The sequence below is a fragment of the Phoca vitulina genome, unplaced genomic scaffold (genome assembly GCF_004348235.1).
Source record: "Phoca vitulina isolate PV1807 unplaced genomic scaffold, GSC_HSeal_1.0 scaffold85, whole genome shotgun sequence".
NCBI classification, from domain to species: Eukaryota; Metazoa; Chordata; class Mammalia; order Carnivora; family Phocidae; genus Phoca; species Phoca vitulina.
In genome coordinates, this window is record NW_022589788.1 from 4,185,800 (window position 1) to 4,206,414 (window position 20,615).

The 20,615-nt window shown below is 56.8% G+C and overlaps 2 protein-coding genes across 4 annotated transcripts in view; one reads left to right on the forward strand and one right to left on the reverse strand.

The window, feature by feature from the left end:
* Positions 1 to 350: 350 nt before the first annotated feature.
* Positions 351 to 2,766, forward strand: CCDC96 (coiled-coil domain containing 96). The gene has a single exon (XM_032395499.1). The coding sequence runs from the start codon at positions 362 to 364 to the stop codon at positions 2,042 to 2,044; it is 1,683 nt and encodes a 560-aa protein (XP_032251390.1). The 5' UTR covers positions 351 to 361; the 3' UTR covers positions 2,045 to 2,766.
* Positions 2,767 to 7,467: 4,701 nt separating this feature from the next.
* The window catches only part of TBC1D14 (TBC1 domain family member 14), a 104,992-nt gene continuing 91,844 nt past the window's right edge, over positions 7,468 to 20,615 (reverse strand). For all 3 annotated transcript variants that reach the window (XM_032395474.1, XM_032395473.1, XM_032395475.1), the window contains 2 exons: positions 13,638 to 13,896; positions 7,468 to 9,865 (listed from right to left, as the gene is read on the reverse strand). In XM_032395474.1, the coding sequence (XP_032251365.1) occupies positions 9,800 to 9,865; positions 13,638 to 13,896 (325 nt within the window). In that variant the 3' untranslated portion in view covers positions 7,468 to 9,799. The remainder of the gene's footprint in view (positions 9,866 to 13,637; positions 13,897 to 20,615) is intronic.

The following is a 20,615-nucleotide window of genomic DNA, read 5'->3' on the forward strand; positions in this document are numbered from 1 at the left end:
CGCGCAGGCGCTCCGCGCGCGCCACCTCGCGGGGACCCGGTCCGCCGCGCTGCGCCTGCGCGCCCCTCGCGCCGGCCGCCCGCCCCTCCTAGCGCCTCCCAGCCACCCCGCCCCAGGCCGGGCGCCGGGAAATGGGCGGGAAGGCCGCGCGGCGCGAGCCCGCGCCCCCTTCCAATCAATGCCGCTCGTCGCCCGCTCGCGGCTTCCCATTGGTCAGCTCTCTCCGGAGGCGGGGAGAAGGGGGCCGGGCGTCTGCCTGCCTCTTGGCCAATCGCCGGGCCCACCGCGCGCGCCCCTGGTTGCCCCTGGAAACCCAACAGCCGGCGTCTGGGATCCGCCGCACCCGCCGACCTGGAGGGAGATGGACCGCAGCTCCGAGCACCGTGGGGACCCCGGGGGGGAAGACGGAGATGTGGCTAACCTGTCCCCCAAGCTGTCCGGGATCAAGGCCACCTCTGGCCCCCACTCCCCGGCCGAACCGCCGGTGCCGGAGCCGGGGACCGTAGAGGCTTCGGAGGGAGGCGCCGCCGAGGACGAGCCCGCCGAGCCCCGGGAAGGGCCGGCGGCCACGGAGGCTGTGGACCAGGCGGGACCCGGGGAGCCGGAGCCGCCGGCCGAGGCTGAGACCGAGCCGGAACCCGGGGAGCCGGCCGACGCCGGGCCTGAGGAGACAGCCCAGCCGGGGCCCGAAGGCGGGTCCGCGGAACCGGAGGAGAGGGAGGAGGCGCAGGAGGAGGAGGAGGGGGAGGAGTCGGAGGAGTCGGAGGAGGGAGAGGAGGCCGCGGCAGCGGCGGTCAAGGGGAGGAGGAAGAAAGCCCCCTCGGCGGTCTCTGTGCCGCTGGCCACCACCGGCCAGGAAGAGGCTGCGCCAACCCGGGAGGCCGAGCAGGAGGACGGGGAGAAGGAGGAGAAGGGAAGCGAGGAAATCAAGGAGAGGGGTGTGCAAGGAAGCCCGGTGAAAAGCAAGGAAAAGGAGGAAGGTGAGAGACTGGACGAGGGGGAGGATGAATGGACCGAGGAGATGAAGAAGCTGCAGGAGCACCAGCTGCGTGCTGAGCTCCTGGAACAGTACCAGTCGCTGGTGGTGGAGCGCAGCAACTACCAGCGTTACAACACCTACCTGCAGCACAAGATCTCCGAGGCGCTGCGCAAGAAGAAGGGCCTGGATGCCGCCGAGGTGCCCGACAAGGGCATGGAGCCCGAGGCCCCAGAGAAAGAGCAAGCATACCTCCGCCATCTGGCCTTGCTGGAGGAGCTGAGGAAGCAACAGGCAGACGACCTGGACTGGTATCACCAGGAGCTGAACCAGCTGAAGACGCAGTGCAAGGAGGTGCTCTCCAGCGTGGAGAAGGAGTGGGCAAGCTTCCAGGCGCTCAAGAAGCAGGTGGTGATGCAGGCCATGGGCAGCTGTCGGATGCGCGGCGGTCGCCAGGCTGCACTGCGAGAGGTGGAGCAGATCCAGGCGCTGGAGGATAAGAAGGAGAAGGAGATGAGTGCCGTGAGGCTTGAGAACGTGCAGCTAAAGCAGAGCTTGGTGCATTTTGAAACGCGGATGAGGGCCCAGGAGGACCTGACGGAGGGGCTGCTCCTCATCGATTTTGAACAGCTGAAGATTGAGAACCAGACCTTCAATGAGAAAGTGGAGGAGCGAAACGAGGAACTTTTAAAACTGCACAACAAGGTGACCAACAACGTGCAAATAATAACCCACGTGAAAGAGAAGTTACACTTCGTGGACATAGAAAACGTGTGCAAAAAGACACAGCTTTTGGAAACTGAGGCTCAGGTGGCCCTGAGGAGGGACATCCTGACCAGGACGAAGCAGGTCCGGGACAGCCTGCGGGCTGACAACATCAAGCTGAATCAGAAGTGCGGGCTTCTGGGCAAGGAGCTACTCCTTCGGGACATGGAAGAGAAGGTGGACAGGACAGAAGTGCTCAACCAGCGCATAGAGTACCTGAAGCGCCATCATGCTGGCCTTACTATGTCCTGCAGAGGTGTGAAGCAGAAGATCAGGGAGGCCAAAGCCTTTCTCCCATCTTAACACCCACGATAGGAAGAGTCTCAGCAGACCACTTGCGGCCATTCTTTCAAAGGCCTACAATGTTGGGGATGATGCTGTATTTTGTATTGATCTCATCATTTTCAGCTCCTAAATTAGTCCTGAGCAAAATTGGGCTAGCCATCAGTTTTACACGGGGTGAAGTAAAACAGGCCCAAAGAAACAGCTGTGATGACTTAATGTACCTGACTTCTAGAAGCCTCGTTGTAGCTGAGCAATTCCGTCATTTCAATGACCTGATCCTGAGGAAAACTGTTCCTCGTCCATACGTCAGAGGGTTCAACAAACAGGCGCGGAACCAAGAAATGTCCTGTGCATTAAGCTAATTATTAAGTCTCCTTTGAATGTATTAAACTGTGTAGTTCTAAGTCACATCCTCAACTCAAAGCTCACTAGTTTCCTTCGATGAATCTAAACTTGTTTTGTATGTAAGTAGCACTGGCTTCTGGGTAATAAACAAGATGAGGGAAACGAGAGAAATGATAAATAGGAAAAGGAGCTGAGGTTCTGTCCTCTTTCCCTTTTCCACGAGAGGAGGCTCGGTCCCCTTGACCATTAGCGCTTGCTTCTGGCTCAATGACAGTCTGCAATTCTAATGAAACGTTTTCTGGGATCCTCTCAAGAAATGCAATTATCTATACAAAAACATGAAACTTTGTTGTCCGTAAGCCTTTTGTTCTTGGCAAGGTATTTTTGGATCTTGGCAAGAGGACCCTCACTATGCATGTGATTTTACTCTGTATCAAATATTAAAGTGTCTACTATTCCTTGTGTTAATGTAAGAAACACCTGATAGGTCTACCTCTTTCATCCAGAATCAGTGATTCCATTTCCAGTTTTCTTTGGTGCTTTTGGAGCTAGGGGCTTGGCTTTATTTCTTTTTAGCTTTCAGTGGAATTTTGAGTTGGGCAGATTTGGGATTAGAAGTATTCTCCCATCCCTAAGCTTAAGTAGGTCATAAGAAGGATGAGCTAGTTTTGGGTGCCGAACACCTGTAAAGAAGGATAGAAACCCCTCTCCGGGCCGATGACGCAGTTCGTCGTGAGAAGGTCACGATGACTTTAGCTTTCGGGGGTGCAATTGTTTTCTAAGGTGTGTTCCCTTTGAAGCCAATAAAGGCTGATTAAAATTCCTTTTCTAACTTTTACAGCTTGGACACACTCTTTTATAGGATCATACTTGTCACACCGCACACACGTAACCATGAGGGGAGTAAAAAGCATACACTTCCTGCTTCCTCTTCCATCCTCCTCATCCTTTACACTTGTCTTCCCTCTACCCCGTTCATCAAGGCCAAAGCGACGTAGCAAATCACCAGCAAGCAGCCCTTCGTGTTCTTTGTGCCTCATGCTAGGAGCGGCACAGACCCACCGGGGTCTCCGGCGGTTGGGAAGGTTTCGGACTGAACCTGGCATCGTGCTCGGTGGCTCCCCGCAGCTAGCAGTTTTCATGGCCACAGTGCCTGTCCCTTGGGCTCACTAGTGGGAGAGGAGGTATTTTCAGCGGCCTCGGACCCACCGGCAGTTACGCAGGCCGCACCAAGCCCTCCCTCGGCAGCCTGGAGCCGGGCGGACCGGCCTCTCGAGAGCACGAGATACAGAGACTGACGAAGCTGGCATTGCTCTCAGCTGCTAAGTTACCAGTGTTCTCCCAAATTACCTTCTGCCACGCTAGAGATGTTACAGTTCATTAGAAGATAAATAATCTTCTGTTGATGACTTCACAACGAGCTTCCTTCTAATTAAATTACAGGAGAGCTCTAGATCATGAAACAGCAACCCCTTCACGAAGTGCTGCTTCAGCTCGCCTCTGAGGAAGAAGGCCACAGACCCCCAGTCTTGCTGACGGGCCCCATCGCAGCCTCTGGCCCACTGCTCTGTGACTGTGTGCGTAGTTCTCTGGGCCCCGGGGAGACAGACGCCTGGGAGGCGAGACGGTCATCCTCCCTCGGAGCCCGCACGATGCCTACCTAGCCCATAATCGATGCTCTGTAATCTGTTGGATTATTAACACATCAACATCATAGCATTCTCATTTTCTGGCAAAAGTGTTGCTCGAATGCCTAGAATAGGCAGACGCTGCTAGTCCTGTATCAGACTCGAGAAATAACCACAGGCAGAAAGAGGTTTCCAGAACTAGAACCGATGAGGAAAATGACGGTCCATTCTAGAGAGACCGCCTCCAGGGAGCCCGCCTCCCTCTAGAAGATAAAGGGGCGGGTGGCGGCTCAAGTCGAGACCTCTGACATCTCGTCAAAAGAGAGTGCCTGCAGAACGCAGCTACAGTACTACCTGAGCTGTCACACGACACGACTTCCTGTGGGTCGGAGTTGGGAGTGTCCCCTGCGTGTCACAGGCGCTTGTGTGGCTGGGCAGCGCGGGCAGGAGGGAATCGGGCGCCGCCTGCGTGGAGAAGGAAACGCTTTTCATTGGTAGCTGGATGTCATTTCTGGCGGCTTCCCGCATTTGAGATTTTTAAATGACATAAGTGGAGAAACATGCTTTCTTTTTTTGTTAAGTGGGTCTGAAGCCGTAATTTAGATGTTTGCCAATCGTCAGGGATGCCTGTCTGATAAAATCATAGCAGAGTTAATGAGCCCCGATCTGCAACTTGGGTTTTAAACTCGAAGACCGTCTTCATGTGAGAAGGATGAGTCACGCAAGGGGCATGATTGGGAAGGACTCCGGGGGGCCCTGCGGCTGAGCTGAGCGGCTGGTGGGGGCCGCAGGCTGGGCACCGCTCCTGGTCCACACCTCCTGCTTGCCCACCGTAACCCTGTCTACACAGGCGTGGGTTTGCATGAATACATTCCACCTGCCCCAGCTTTTTACCTGATGCAGCCTTCTAATATTTCACCCAAAGGATGCCAAGGTTGAGTACAAAGGTGCATCTAGGACGAAGACACAGCGTTGCACTCGCAAATAAGGGCTTTGGAATCAGGCTGACCTGGATTCCAATCTCTTCTGTTTGTGACCTGGGCCAACAGTCCACCTCTCTAAACCTCAGTGTGCTCCCCCGTAAAATGGGGGAAAAATTTATAAAAGTCATTATACGAACAAAGTATCTCTTCCCTAGGTGGTGAAATTAGCATTTTTATTTTGTGTATTTCCAAATTGTATACAATGAACATGCAATTTTAATAACGAGAGGGAAATACCGATTTTTAAAATCCCCAAATTCCCCCCAAGAGTTCAGATACTAAAAGTTTACGTGTCAAGAGCATGATTCTATCTCTGGTGATGGGTTTCTTTTAATAACACAATTAATTCAGCAACCTATTTTAATCCTCACAAGCCAGTGGACAGATGCTGGTGCCCTTTTTAAGCTCTGGTTACAGAAAAGAAACATGAGGCTCAGAGAATTTAAAGACTCCTGATCTGACCTCTAACTAAACGACATCTGAAACAGGAGTTGTTTTTGGCCGGAGCAGCTTCTCCCGGGAGCTCGGGAGCGGGGTCGAGAAGCCACAGGAACGACGTCTAGGCACCGAGAGACGGGTCAGGCCGGGGGGCGGGGGGGCGGGCAGGGGTGCGGGTAACTCCTGCTGTCCGGGGGGGAAGACTACTGCCGCTCCCTCCACAGGCCCAGGCATTCTGGGAGAAGGGGCCTTGGTGCGGCCGAGCCCCACGGAGCAGCAACCTTCTAGAGCCCACTGGCCGCAGGCGCCGCTCATGGGGGAGACGGGCTCCTGAGCCAGCCCCGCGCTCCCCGCCTCTCGGAAGGACCCGGGCACGGCGAGCTCCTGCGTGGGCCCCGACTGAGGACTTGCCGCAGCTCTGCTGGCCACGCACGCCCCTCCTCTGATGACCAGTGGCTCCTCTCAGGTCCAACGCAGTCCCTGCCGTGTACGGGGGCAGAATCTCGTTCCGTCTCGGGGCCTTGGTGGCAGGCTCCACACCCCGGGGGGTGGTTTTTGAACTGTCAGCCCCCTGGCTTCTCTTGGGAAAACGGTCCACAGCTTCCACCCCAAGCCTGGTGCAACCCAAGGCCGTCCCCGAGCCGGCCGTCGGGCGTGGGCCGGGGCCTTGCACACAGGCACTGGGGTGAGTGAATCCAGGCCTCGCCCCAAACCCTGCACTGGGGAGTTGAGGTCAGAGCGAGAGGAGGAAGGCTTCCAAAGGCCGCAGAGCAAACCTGTTCCCTGGGGAGACGGGCAGCAAGGGCTCAGGGGCCACAGGGAAAGGGTGTGAACCCCAGCCCCGCTGCTAACCGGCCGCAGCAGCGCAAGCAGATCGGCTTTCTGTGTCACACCTTTGGAATGGGGACAGTGACAGAGCTGCTGCGGAGAGAAATGAGGCCATTCACAGAACGCGGCCTGGGGCGGGCGCGGGTGCGACAGGCAGCAAGCCCCGGGACACGACGGCCGTCCAGCACGGCCACCCTCGTCGGCCACGGCACCCCCCGGCCTGGGCCAAGTGGAGAACAGGTAACAGCGGAGCAGAGCAGCCATGGGATCCCCTGGTGAGAAGATGGGAGCCTGGTGCTGGGGGCCGAAGACACGGGAGCGAACACCCTGACCGGAGCCGCACGGTCTCTGGGGGAGAGAAGCGGGGGGAGCAGTCACAGGGCGGAGGGTGGTGGCCCAGCGCAGGCCGTCGGCCTCGCTGCCCCAGGAGGGCCAGCACCGTCTTGTTCCTGCAGGTCAAGAAGGGGTTCTCCTGGGGGACCAGGGACAAGAGAGGTGGCAGCCCTGACAGCCCCCCACCTTCTGGCTGGGCCGCCTGCCCTCGGCCGAATGGCTGGTGTCACGCGTGAGCACTCGCTCTGACCGGTGCCAAGTGACCTCTCGGGCCGCATCCTGCTCACCGTCACCGTGGCGGGGTGGCTGGACTGACCTCCACCCCGGAGCCGGCAACGGAGGTGCCCACAGTCCCCCGCAGGCTGGTGGGGGGCCTGCAGGGCAGCACCTGGCCGACCAGGCTCTGAGCAGGTGCCGGGGTGAGCGTGCAGCCCAGCAGCTGGCTCAGGGTGAGCGCGGGCTCACTGCTGGGATCGGGGGCAGGAATGGGGTCAGCGAGTCTGAGGTTCCCCTTGGGCGTGCAAGGGCCACGCTAAACTCCCAAATCCCGGTACCAAATTAACATAACCACCACACCTTTTTTATTTAACCGAGCATAACAAGTGGGTTTCAAAATGTGATGCTCGGGGCGCCTGGGTGGCTCAGTCGGTGAAGCGTCTGCCTTTGGCTCAGGTCATGATCCCGGGGTCCTGGGATCGAGCCCCGTGTCGGGCTCCCTGCTCAGTGGGGAGCCTGTTTCTCCCTCTTCCTCTCCCTTTGGGCTCTCTCGCACGCACACTCTAATAAAATCTTTTAAAAAAAAATAATGTGATGCTCAAAGTCAAATTTTGCCATACTTGAAGGTGAGAACTTCAATTTTAAACCAAACCACAATGAACGTTAAGTAACAATTTTACATGACTTTTATTTAATAAAACCACATATTTACAATTCAAAAAGTCCTAATTTGATAGACTTTACTAAATAAAATTAAAGGTTAACTGTACAAGCAGTTAAAACATGGTATGTAGCAAGTATTATCAGGAAGTTTCTATCAGCAAACTATTCAAAATAGTCAAAAACTGAGCGGTTAAAAAGTACCTTTTAAAGTGAACATTGTTTCTAGATGGGCTTTCAGGGACTGGTGGGGACGCAGCTTTCGACTCTAAAGTGCCAGTTGCACAAGGTCCCAAACCCCAAGTCTTAGATCCAGACAGCCGGCGGCCCGGGCCGGCAAAGTGCAGACTTGCAGCGGGCGCGGCCTTTCGGTCGGGCTCCCCCGTTTTCCTAAGCGATGGCATCCGACAGAGCAGCCCGACCCCGCGGAAAAGGGCCACGTGCGTCACGCGGCCCGAGCTCCCGGCGTCAGGTGGACATGGCCAACCGGGAAGACCCCGGGCGGTCCCCAAACAGGCCACGGAAACCTCTTGTGAGCTAGAGATTTGGTACGTGTTCCGGATCGGCACGGAATCCCGTCTAAAAAGGTAATGCATACGCGGTGACATAAGTCCCGAGAGACGGATGTCAGGCTGTCCGACGGAAGTGTTAAGGGCTGGGTTTGGACGCGCGGACGAGCCGCGAACGCATCCCGCAGTAGCGGCGCTTCCTGTCCCGACTGAGGAACATCCGTATGTACAGTAAGAAAATATATACACCTTCCAGAACAGAAAGCCCACGTCCGGGAACAACACTCAGCCCGTGTGGGCGAAGGGCTGGGGCCGGCGGGGTGACATTCGGCAGCACAGTGGCGGGCGGGCGGACGCCTCCTCCGAGAGGGCAGCCGGGTCAGCACTTCCAGGCTGAGGCAGAGAGTGGGTCCGAGATGCCCCACAACCTTCCAGGAGAATTCAGTTAAGAAGACCGGGGGACAAAGGCAACTCCAGGAAACGGGACCCACGGCCACGGCGCGGCCCCCCGCCCGTGCCAGCCATGAACGTGGCAGAGAAGGCCCCGGAGAGCCAGGCCGCAGGGAGGCCCCCATCCCGTGCCGCCTGCGGCCAGCCCGCTCTCGGAGCCGGGGCGCTCCCCACATCAGCACCGAGAGCAGCCAGGGGGCACCGCCCGCCCGGGGGGAGTGTGGCTGAGGGGAGCCGGTCTCCCGAGCACTCGCAGACCCCAGCACACGCCGGATCAGCGCGTGGGGACCGGTCTCCACACATCTGCCTGTCCTCTGGGCTCCTCGGTGTGAAAACCGTTCCCGTCTTTGAATGTGCATGACCAAAAGCGCTTTTAACAGAATTCTTAAAGTTAGGAAGAAGCTCGAACGAGAAAGTTGCGGATGAACTTGGGGGAAAGCCAGCTAAAACGGGGAGAGGCTGACGGGACTGCGTGCATGCGGCCCGCTCCTCGGCCCGCACAACGGTCTATCTTTTAAACCAAAGGCGGGGAGGGAACCGCTGGTCCTCGGGGCTGATCCTGCTGTTCGGGTGACAGAGGGAAGAGCGGCATTCTGGAAGAGCAAGGGCGCAGGCTTGCCCCGCCACCCCGGCCTCCGCACACAGGAGGCGTGGGGGCTGGAGCCTGTCTCCCGTCTCCGGCCTCCTGGGTGAGCAGCAATTCCTGCTCAGGAGACGGAGGGAACAATCTCAGGGGAGAGCAGGGGTCCCCCGGAACCCAAGCGGCCACTTTCAGCCCTCACGCTGGGATTCTGTCAAGGTGACAATGGAGAAAGGCCAACCTGAAGGTCAGGTCGGATCCCAGGGAGCCCAGGGGCATGCTGGGTGACCACCCTGTGAGAGCCCGTTTTCCTTTCGTGCTATCTTTGGTAGGTGGGCTTTAAACAGGACCCCCAGCCCTGGAACGGTTCTCCCGGTTAACTAAACCAACAACTCCTTCCTCACTCAAGTAGGTCAACAAGCCGGGGACACCTCCCAGACCTCCTAAGTCGCATTCCTCCCGCACCTTGGCTACGGAAGACCGTAAGGTACCTTTCATCAGGTGACATAAAAGCATAACAATTTAATTAACTTCTGTGAAATAAGGTGGGGGGGTAGACGCTGCCTTATTTCTACACCATGCAGAACACACAGCGTTGGCCGTGGTCACACCAGCTCATCGTCCCACCGAGCTTCTTAAGGCTAAGCCTTGGTTGAGTCCTTTAAAAGTTGTTTTAAGGCCAACTCCAGTGTTAGGCTCCAACATGGAAAGAGCCCGTTCTCGGCTGTCCATGTGTCCGTCCGGAACAACGCAGGTGCCCCCCGGAGATCTGCTCTGGTGCCGAGTGCGAGTCCGCCGGCCGCTCAGTGTCTGAGGGACGGGCTTCCTTTCTCCGTGTCCCGGCTGTCCTTCTGCAGGGCCGTCAGCACCTGGGAATCACAGGGGAGACGTCCGTGGGTGATCTGCAAACACACTGGACACGGGTCCTGCAGCCTCCCGGCTGGCGTCTCTGCCCCCCCACTTCCGCGGCTCCCGTTCCTCCCGCCACACCGGCGGCCACAGCCCTCCTCCTAGCGTGGAACCCAACCGCGCCATCTCTGGGCTAGTGTCCTACAGCCCCGTCCCACCGGCCACAGGACCACCAACAGGACCCGGCTATGGGGCTCTCCTTCCAGTCCGGCTCCAGCCCCGGCGCTCGCCACCCCCCAAGCCAGGCTCTCGGCTCCCCGGACGCTAACAAGCGCCCCTGGGCCTTTCCGCGCAGCCCCTCCGTCCGCGGCACCAGCAAACCAGGTGTCCCCCGAAGGCTAACAGCCGTGGGCTCTCACGCCCGCCCGGGCTTTCCCCAAGGGCCCGAGCCCCCAGCTCTGTGCTCGCCCAGCTCCTGGTTCACACCTTCATTTCTTTTTTTTTTTTTAAAGATTTTTATTTATTTATCTGAGAGAGAGAATGAGATAGAGAGAGCACGAGATGGGGGAGGGTCAGAGGGAGAAGCAGACTCCCCGCCGAGCAGGGAGCCCGATGCGGGACTCGATCCAGGGACTCCAGGATCATGACCTGAGCCGAAGGCAGTCACCTAACCAACTGAGCCACCCAGGCGCCCCCACACCTTCATTTCTAAAGACACTCTGCCCGCTTAGGAACAGCGGTGCGCTCCGACCGGCCGCCCAAGTGCGGCGCCTCCCGCGCGCGGCTCCAAGTGCAAACGGGCTCCGGGGGGCTAACCCCCGCGGCGAGGCCCCCGAGCAACCGGCACTCAGCCGGGCCCGTGCTCCCACCTAGACTGGTGGGACTTCAAACCCGGGGGCTCGCCGACTGCCGTCAGGTAGTACGTCACTGTCACTGAATTACAGATTACGGGGGGTGAAGCAGAAACACCTTAGGGAGGTTTCGAACAAACCGCACAGAAGGAAGTCCCCCTCTCTACCTCTGAGTCGATGGGACTGCCGAGCAAACGTATTCACTTACTCGTCTGTAAAGCTCTCCGGGGTCCCGACCTGAGGAGCTTGTAAGAGGAATGTGTACAGACCACAGCTCCCATGGAGCCCAGCACCGTATAAATCCGATGACGCCCCCCGGCCCCCACCGTCAGGCTGATTCCCATTGTGACCCCGTGATTAGAAATGCCCCACTATCCAACTGCTGACCTAGTTTGAAGTGAACATTTTTACCTTGTCCCCAAAACACGAGAAGGGCAACAACAGACCCGGGTTTAGTCCTGCCCTCTGTGTGCCCATGTGGGGGACGCTCGGGGTGGGTGGGGCGCAAAGACCAGCGACAAGGAGCGGCAGACCGGCAGACCCTCGACTGCAAGCGTGAAGTCAGGTGGTGACCGAGCTACGTGTGGGACAAAGGCCTTGGCTTTCTGCAGCGACTCCAGAAACCCCTCAAGCCAGCGAGCCACGGAGACCTCAGCGCGCCCTCCCACACGCGCCAGCTTCACAGGCACGCCACGCAGGCCGTCACATGGGGTCCCCACCCAGAGGGGCCTACTGAGCTGAATGCTGTGCAGTCACCTTCTTGAAACTCTTAGTGATTCTGAACAGTGATCCCAGATTTCCATTTTGCACCGTCCACTGACTTGTAACCAGAGAAAGGCTCTTTCTCCCTCTCGCCAGATCCCTGATAATCCTACAGCCAGTCCTGCTCACACACTATAAGATATAATTCCTTACCCTATAATTTGTCCATTTAGAGTGTACAGTTCAAGGGCTTTCAGTGTATCCACGGATGTGTGCGACGCTGCCACGGTCCGTTTCAGAGAACCCCGTATGCTCCCGCTTCCCCCGACCTCCCCACCCTGCCTGACCCCGCCTGCTGCCAGGGCGACCACTCGCTGACTTCCTGTCTCCACAGAGGACCCTGTTCTGGACTCGCCTACAAATGGAATCACAGAGAGTGTGGTCTTTAGAGTCTGGCTTTGTCCCTTCAAATGATGTTTTCAAGGGTCATGCATGTTGTAGCGTGTTAGGACGTCCTTCCTTTCATCAACAGATTGTATTTAATTTTTCAAAAATGCAAATCCTATCACCCAAGCACAAAACAGTGCCCCTCCCCACGGACCCCCTCCTAGTATTATCCAAGCTCCCATACAGCAGCCATGCTTCTTCCCCAAAGACCTACACAGGGAGGGAGTCTGGCAGCCAAAGAAAACATCATGTAACAGGACAGGAAGGATAGGAAGGGCCAGCTCAAGGGCCAGGATGAAGGACCCAGGTAACAGGGGAACTTTCCTCTGTTAATAAATGCACTGAATGGTACACTTTCAAAAGGGTGAATTTTATGGTATGTGAATCACATCTCAACAGAGCTGTCTGTGTTATAAAAACAAACAGGTGGGGCGCCTGGGTGGCTCAGTCGTTAAGTGTCTGCCTTCGGCTCAGGTCATGATCCCAGGGTCCTGGGATCGAGCCCCGCAGCGGGCTCCCTGCTCAGCGGGAAGCCTGCTTCTCTCTCTCCCACCCCCTCTGCTTGTGTTCCCTCTCTCGCTGTGTCTCTGTCAAATAAATAAATAAAATCTTTAAAAAAAAAATAAAAATAAAAATAAAAAATAAAAAATAAAAACAAACAGGCTGCTAGAGAGAGACAGCCTGATCGCCCATGAAGTAATCTTTAGATCTAACAGTCACCTTGCAGGAAATACAGAGTTTTGGGGACCATGCTGAACACCACCACCAAGATACACCCGGCAAGATCCAGACTCTGGGAGACGCCGCAGGACACATGAGCTCGTTTTTTCAGTAAATAGAGGAGGAGGGATAAAAAGAGAGGTGGGGTAACCCATATTAATACAAAGAGACTAACAAGATCTTTCAACTAATGGCAGTGTGAACCTTACCTGGATCTTGATTCAAACAAACTATAAAGCCGCGAACACCTGAGACAGAAATTTAAAAACGCCTGGATATTTGACAAGGGCGTGGGATCCGTTGTCTAGTTTACTCTATTTTAGTATGTATTTGAAATCTCCCACTAATAAAAAAGGTCACAGGAGAGTACGAGCCTCCACAGATAGTCTCCAACTGATCTGATGCTTGGACAAGCTTTGAGCCGATACAGGGTCAAGAAGCAAGGCTATTTTTCCCTTCTTGTACCATAAAAACTTGGAGCCAGCTAACACCGGCCAATCCCACGGGGCCAAGCCCTATGCAGGACACCCAGAAAGGGCGAGAGGAATCTCGAAGGAGGAGGCCCAGGCTGGACTCACTTGCACACCGTCAACTCAGCTGCTCCCCTGACTCAGCCACCAGAGGGCCAGCTCGACCCATCCCAGAGGAGCCGTCCTTCAGGTCTCCTGTCCTCCAGTGACCTTTGTGGGCCTCCTCTATTTACCAGTGATGGGGGACAATCCCACCACCCTGCCCCAGGACACAGCGGGGGCGGGGAGGGGTGCTTGGTTTAGAAAATGCCTTCTAACGTGTGGACAGCACAGCACTGGCAGGCCAAGAGATCCTGACCTCCCGATGGCGCTGACGGATGGCTGGGGAGCCTTCTGTTACCCACCCTCCTTCTGAAACTCCGAGACGGAAGGACTGCCCAAGACCCCGCACAGCACAGCCAAGCCTCAAACCCAGGCTCCTCGTGTCCAGTCCAAGGACTTTATCTGTTTTCTCAAAAGGCACTTGGAGTAATGACTTCCTCAGTCAGGCCACCGGGCTGGGCTACTCCGCAGGAAAAAAAGAGAACAAAAGGCCCATTTACCTGGGCCCACTTCCTGTTCCGACTCTGCATCTGAATCGTAGCTATGGAAGCGAACACCTCCTCCGCCGGCAGGTCGTCCGGGAGCCTTGTCAGGAACTGGGCCATGTGAATGAAGTCCATCTTGGTCAGGATGTCCTCAAACAGCTTCAGGATGCCCAGGGCCGTCCGGAACAGGAACCCTTCCCCGTCACGACAGAACACATCCCAGATACGACAGGCCAGATCCAGGGGCAAAGATTTACTGTACAAGGTAAAGATCCTGGGGAAAAAAAAAGTTTTGAGTGTTTCAGGTTTTGGATGGCACAAAGAGCTCTGAATTCAGGTCTAATCCACTGAAAATGCTCCCGGAGTCAGTCGCTTTCATACTTAAGACACATGGCAGGGGAGGGGGAGCAGGCAAGAGGCCTGCATTCATTCTGAAGGCCAATTCAGTAAGAAAGCATTTCTCGGCTTTCACGCGGAATCCCAAACACTGAACAACTGCTGAATAGCTGATGCTGATCACACATACATGCGACAAATATTTATTGAGAATCTACCATGTGCTTACTCCGTAGGAGGTGCTGGACACAAGGTTAGTAAGGTGCACAGACCTTAGAGTCTGAGGGAAATAAGAACAGTCCAGGGGGGCGCCTGGGGGGCTCAGTCGTTAAGCGTCTGCCTTCGGCTCAGGTCATAATCCCAGGGTCCTGGGATGGAGCCCCACATCCAGCTCCCTGCTCAGCGGGAAGCCTGCTTCTCCCTCTCCCACTCCCTCTGCTTATGTTCCCTCTCTCGCTGTGTCTCTCTCTCTCAAATAAATAAATAAAATCTTAAAAAAAAAAAAGAACAGTCCAGGGACTATAACCAGTGCACACACGTACTCCCCACTCCTGAAGAACACTGTATACTTTTCTCCCACTAGGGATCTGCAGAGGAACAAAGCAAAATTTTCCAAATAAACCTGAATGCAGATGATAAGAAACTGATCTTATACTTAATGCAAACAATCAGATGAAAACGTGAAATGCAGATAGGCACGATCTTAAAATATTGTGATAATCACCATCCAAACTACCAAAACAAATACAATATTGGGTGGCTGACTGTATTACCAGGTTTAAGCATTTCTAATCTGGAACGTGCTTGTATCACAAAACGAGGCGAAGCCAGGTTGCGACGTAGGTCGAACGGATTCTCCGTGACCCCATTCTCCTTCCTCGGCTGGGAGACATAGCCCGGGTGCCAGCCCTGGGGTGTCTGCTGACCCCCAGGACTGGCCGGATGCTCCCTCTGACCCCAGTGCTTATCAGAACACGTGTTTGCTTCGGTCCTCCCCATGGAGATGCCCAAGAGCAGGTTCCCTCCACCTCGGCACCTAGCACAGCACCTGGCAATCTCTGCTGAGGAAGCAGATGGGTGGACGCACCGCAGATCTGCTCGGGGGGTCCTAGACGTGGTGGTTCTCACCACCTCCTCACGGGCGGCAGCGCTCACTAGAAGCGGGGATTCTCAGTTGCCGGGGGACACCCCCCTTCCTCCTGGAAAATCACCCGTCCACAGTTTCAGCACTGCCTTGGCGCCCGCGGCCCCAGCTCTAGAGATACGCGGGGCCGGTAAAGGCATCCGGCCTCAGGCGTCGGACCCCGACTATGGGGCTGGCCTGGTCAGGAGGGACTGTCATCCAGCCTTCAACAGCGGGACTCCCGGCTTCCTAGAATAGATGCCACCAGAGAGTCCACGCCACCCTGGCCAACGTGCTCACGAGGCTCCTGCGCACGGCTTTCCGAACTCTCACCTGGCAGCACGCTCGGCCCCAGCCTTTCCTCCGGGACCCAGAGGGACGTGTCATGCAGTCAAGGGCATGTACCGAACACGGCATGCTAATTAAGACCCCAAGCCATGCAAGGCTAGCCAACTCTAATGAGAGACTTCAGGAAGGCATGCCAATTTAGATTTCATTCAACTCAGGAGATGACATAGGAGACGAGCATCACAGAAAGCCCCCACGTCACAGAAATGACAGCTGAGCTTCGACGAAGGCCCCACTATGTGCTCGGCACCCCCCCCACCCCGGGCACGCCAGAACCACAGCCAGCACTGCCGTGGGAGGCGGGCTCTTCCGACTTCACCCCAGGGAACGGAGCCCCAGGTCCTGCCACCGTAAGAGCTGGAGCCAGACTGTGACCCTGACCCCGAAGCCCAGGCCCTGAAGGTCCGGATCGCTCTAAGGAGTTGGGCGACCCACCGGTGTAACCCTGGTAGGACACTTTATCTTTACAAGTCACAACGAGCCTTCAGCCCGAGCTTGCTATTTCAGATGGAAAACCATCTCATCGCTCAGCCGAGAAAACAAAGAGATTCAAGAGATTTTTTTTAAAGTTTATTTATTTATTTTTAGTAAACTCCATGCCCAGCTTGGGGCTCGAACTCACGACCGTGAGATCACGACCTGAGCTGCAACCAAGAGTTGGACGCTTAACCGACAGCACCACCCCGGCACCCACAAACCCTTAACATCTGGAAAGCAGTCTTAAGTGAGAGACGGTCAGGAAACAAACCCAGCTACAGGCAAAGAAGAGGGAGAAAAACTGCAAAAGAATGCCTGTGACGTGAAGCTCCCGGGTTCAGACTCACGCATGTGTCTCCACAAATTACCTTAACGTCCTGGGTTTTGTAAAATGAAAAAGAACGCCAGCCCCTGCCTTCGACGCACCCGCTTGGTCTTCACACCCACCCGAGGCACCTACCGTTTCTCTGTGAGACAAGTGCCCAGACCTGAGTCCTTCTGGCGCCCAGCAGGTCAGTCTACCCACCAAAACTCCCTTCTGAAGCCTACTGGTACATGCTCATCACCACTGGCTGGTGAGGGTACATGGCATCAAACAAAATGGACAAAGGTGCGGCCCTCCGGAGGGCAAGAATCTTGGGTGATTGACTGTATTATCAGGTTTAAGCCCTTCTAATCTGGGCTCGGCGGGGCTTCCTGCTCAGTGCTGGCACCGAGGCTCACATCTGTCCTAACAGTCACCAACCGGGCCCACGGTGTCCCTGAGACAGCACAGTACCGACACAAGGCAGCTCGCCCTGGGACGGCCGCCCGGGGCCCTGCCCTCTGCCTCCTCACTGTCCCCAAGCCTGTAGATTCCTCAGGCTTTCAGCAACCAGGGCACAGCCCCTCACCCCCCAGGGTCACATCACTGCGTCCCCTCCTGCTCCGGGGCACACATCTCTGTCCGCTCCCCTCCTCCCACCCCTCCTGCTCACACTGCCCACCCCTCACTTTCCCCTTCATTGGAGACCACTTCTGAGCCCACACTTTAGGATGCTTGCCTGCATTTCAAACCCCACTTAGATTCAAACCGCCACTGTGAAGAGGCCACTGAACCTCTCTTCCCCGGATTTCCTCCCAGGAGGAGCTCACGCGGACGCCACTCAAGCAGCTGAAGAGAGCACTCAGCTCCGGCCACCAGGCTCTGCCCTGGCCCCGTGGCAGCCCTGGGATGGGGACGGGGACGGCTCCTGCCAGAGCAGCAGGAACAAGAGAGCTCCAGCCCTTCAGTGCCCTCACCGCGCCCTCAGCACTCGGCTTCCTCCTGCTTGGACCCGTGAGTGCGGGAGAGGCAGGGCCCCCGGGCCTGCCCAGGACGCTGCAGGCTTCTAGCCATGGCAGCAAGAGAGAATTCAAGGCTTCTTCCCTGGACCGCTGCACGTTACTGCACCTTACGTCAAAATGGTAACTTCAGGTACACATTCACTAATGCAAAATAACGTATTTCTATGTTGCGGAACTAAGGAAGTGGCTATCTGCTTACAAAAGACTTCAAACACACCTTGTGTGCATCTGCTTCCCCCATGTGTGTGGGAGAACAGGTCAGGTTCTTCCTGCCAAGCCCTCCCAACTTCCAGAAAACATCCTGATCTGCAACGTCGCTGTAACTGATGGTCCGAGCTTGCAGGAACATGAGGGGGTACACCAAGGGGGAGAAAGGGGTTCCACAGCCCCCAAAGCCTTCACAGAGGCCAAGGCTCATTCTCAGAAGCCAGCCCTTCCCTCATCCACTCCCCGAGCAGGTAACTGAGCTGATGGGGTAACTGAGCTGATGGGGTAACTGGCTTCCGCGCTGGACACGGCTTTATACACTCTACAGCTTCTCCAATTTCTCCCCGCTGCAACTCCACGAGGACGTACCATCACATCCGCTTCACAGACGAGGGAACTGCGAAGAAAGGGAGCCTGTGGGAAGTGGATCTGAGCCTGAGGTGGAGGCGCCATCCAGCGCCTCCCCTGTGGAGAAGCCACAACTAGAGACTTGGACCTTCTAGGCCTGACACCACCATTCCCGGCCGTGCCCACATGTTCCCAGAGTTATGAGCCTCTGCCCCTACAGCTGGCTTAGGAAGTGCCCCCGAGCCCCTCCCTCACCACGTGCTCCCCGTGTTCCTCACAAACTGAGACGAGCAGTTAGAACAGACATTGCTAGGTAAGACGATTAGATTTCACGAGGGCTACGTGAATTATTAATGCCAAACATGAACTGCATTCGTTTAAGACTGGGAGATAGCAGGGCGCCTGGGTGGCCCAGTCAGTGAAGCATCTGCCTTCAGCTCAGGTCATGATCCTGGGGTCCTGGGATCCAGCCCCGCATCGGGCTTCCTGCTCCGAGGGGAGCCTGCGTCTCCTGCCTCTGCCCCTCCCCCCGACTCGTGCTTGCTCGCTCTCTCAAATAAATAAAATCTTAAAAAACAATAATAAAAAAAAAAAGACAAGGCTGGGAGATAGTCATGACTCTGTTCCAACTCAGTTCCCAAGTCCAGCCCCCGCCCGAATCCTGGAAGCAGTAAGATCCCCCCCCCCGCCCCCCGTGCCCACAGAGCACCCTCTCATTGGGCCCTCGTGCTGCAGCCCCAGCGGGGCCGGCAGGCAGCAGGTACGGTGAAGGGGCCCCGGCACTGCAGTGTAGGCTTCCCACTGCGAGCTTGCAACCCTCCCCGTCTCCCCCCAACGCTGACGAGGGCCCCGGGTGCGCCAGCCGCTAGCCCGGGCGCTTGGGCGCTTGGCAGGACAAGCCCCTGCTCCTCAGGAGCTCATGGCGGACCTGTCACCCCAACGTTAAAACCTACAAATGAAATGAGAGCGAGATGCAACAGAAACTGGAACCTGCCAACCACAACCTTCACCCTGAACCCTTCCTTCAAGGTGGAGATTCAGTGGGATGGTGCGATCACCAAGGACCCCCAGACCTCACTTCAACAAACACCATGCGTGACAGGGAACGCCCTGCTGGACTCTTCCACAAATCCAGACTGTTTATTACAACCCCCGTTCACACCTCCAGATAATCCTGCCATTCGACATCAGCGGGAAAGAGTTCAAGAAGTTCAGCGACCACGTGTCAATCCTCACACAAAACAGGATCCCTGACTGAACACCCAAAACTCTGCAGGGAGACGAACACTGCTGGGGAGGCCGTGCTCTGGCCCTCATACCTCCACGCGCAGAGAAGAGTGACACGCCACACCGCACGCCCCTCTCTCCGGGAAGGTGGCACCGGCAGGTAGATCTAATTCTCCACCATGAGGTCTCTGCACCAACGTCCCCCAGTCCGCACAGAGTGACAAGCACCGGAGCGGCCTCAGGCTGCATTCTGGAAGGGACCCTGACCTAGGACTCGGAGCCACATGCGGGGCCGGACACCAAGGCCACAGAGGTACCCAACAAAGCTCCGTCTGTGAGCGGAACGGCAAGAAACAGAGACAGCCTCAGAGCGGGTCAGCGCTGTGACGGAGGGAAGCGTCCGCTGCAGGGGTGGAGGGGAGGAATGAGAGCATTCTGCAGGAACCCCTCTCCAACTACGTAAGGGCCGAGAAAGCTACCCTGTCCTACTGCGGGGACACAGGAACTGTCCTGGGAACGAGGCAGGAAAGGAGCTGTTGTCATCTTCGTGCCCACGCAGCTCCCCCAGGGACCCTTAGCCAGCCAAGCCACACAGACCTGTCCACCATCGGACTAGGGGCAGGAGCGAGAGGCCTCGTCATCGGGCAGCCAGCACCCGGAAGCCTGGGATGTCCCTTGTCTCACGGAACATGTGCCCCGCGCCCGCCCGCCAGCCCTGCCGAGGCGGCACCCTGCTAACGGGGTGGATGTGGCTTCGGGCTCGTGTAGCACGGTGATAAAGCAAAGGCTCTGGCGTCCGACCAGCCCGGGTGTGACTGGGCAGGGGCCTTGGTGGCTCCTGTGAAGACAAAACCAGCCGTGAGCATCTCTGAGCGGTGGGCTTCCAGGGCACGTCCTGAGCACGACCGTGCTTTCCCCGGCTTCCTCCTCGCTGCCTGCCCTGCTTCCCACCGGGGCTGTTCCCTGGGAGCACCCAACTAAGAACCCGAATCAGCGCAGACCATCCACAAATCTGGGCCGCAAGGAGCGCGCCAGGAGCACGTGGTTTTGCTGGGCCCAACTGCACCTCTCCACTAGCCCTCCACCGCCATGCAAACGCAGACAGTGTTCTCCTTGGTCCTTATTCCAGAGAGCAGCCGGGCAGAGGCCTCCCCAAAGCAGGCTGGGCAGCATTCACGAGGCATCAGGCACCAGCCATGACCCATCACGAACCCTGGAGCTTCCTTTTCATGGAGACACCCTGTACGCTGTATCAGTTTTCATCATGGACGAGTCTGGTCCAGGGTTCACACTCCCAGGAGCATCATCAGCATGTAGACTCAATCTCTGGAGCCCAAGCTCTGGGACCCAGCTCTCGGGGTACGCTGAGTCCCCACCAAATCCCTCAGAAGGGCTCCATGGGCAAGCACACAAGGTCCGGAGGAGTGAACGTGAACGTTGAGTGCCAGGTAGCCATAGGACCTCGGGCAAGCCGCTCTGCCTCTCTGAGCCTCAGTTTCCCCATCTAGGAGCCGGAGCTGTCACACTTCACTCCAAGGGGTTGTTCTGAGGTTGCAGGAGATCCCGTGTGAGCAGCACTGCAGTCAATGAATGCAGGCGCC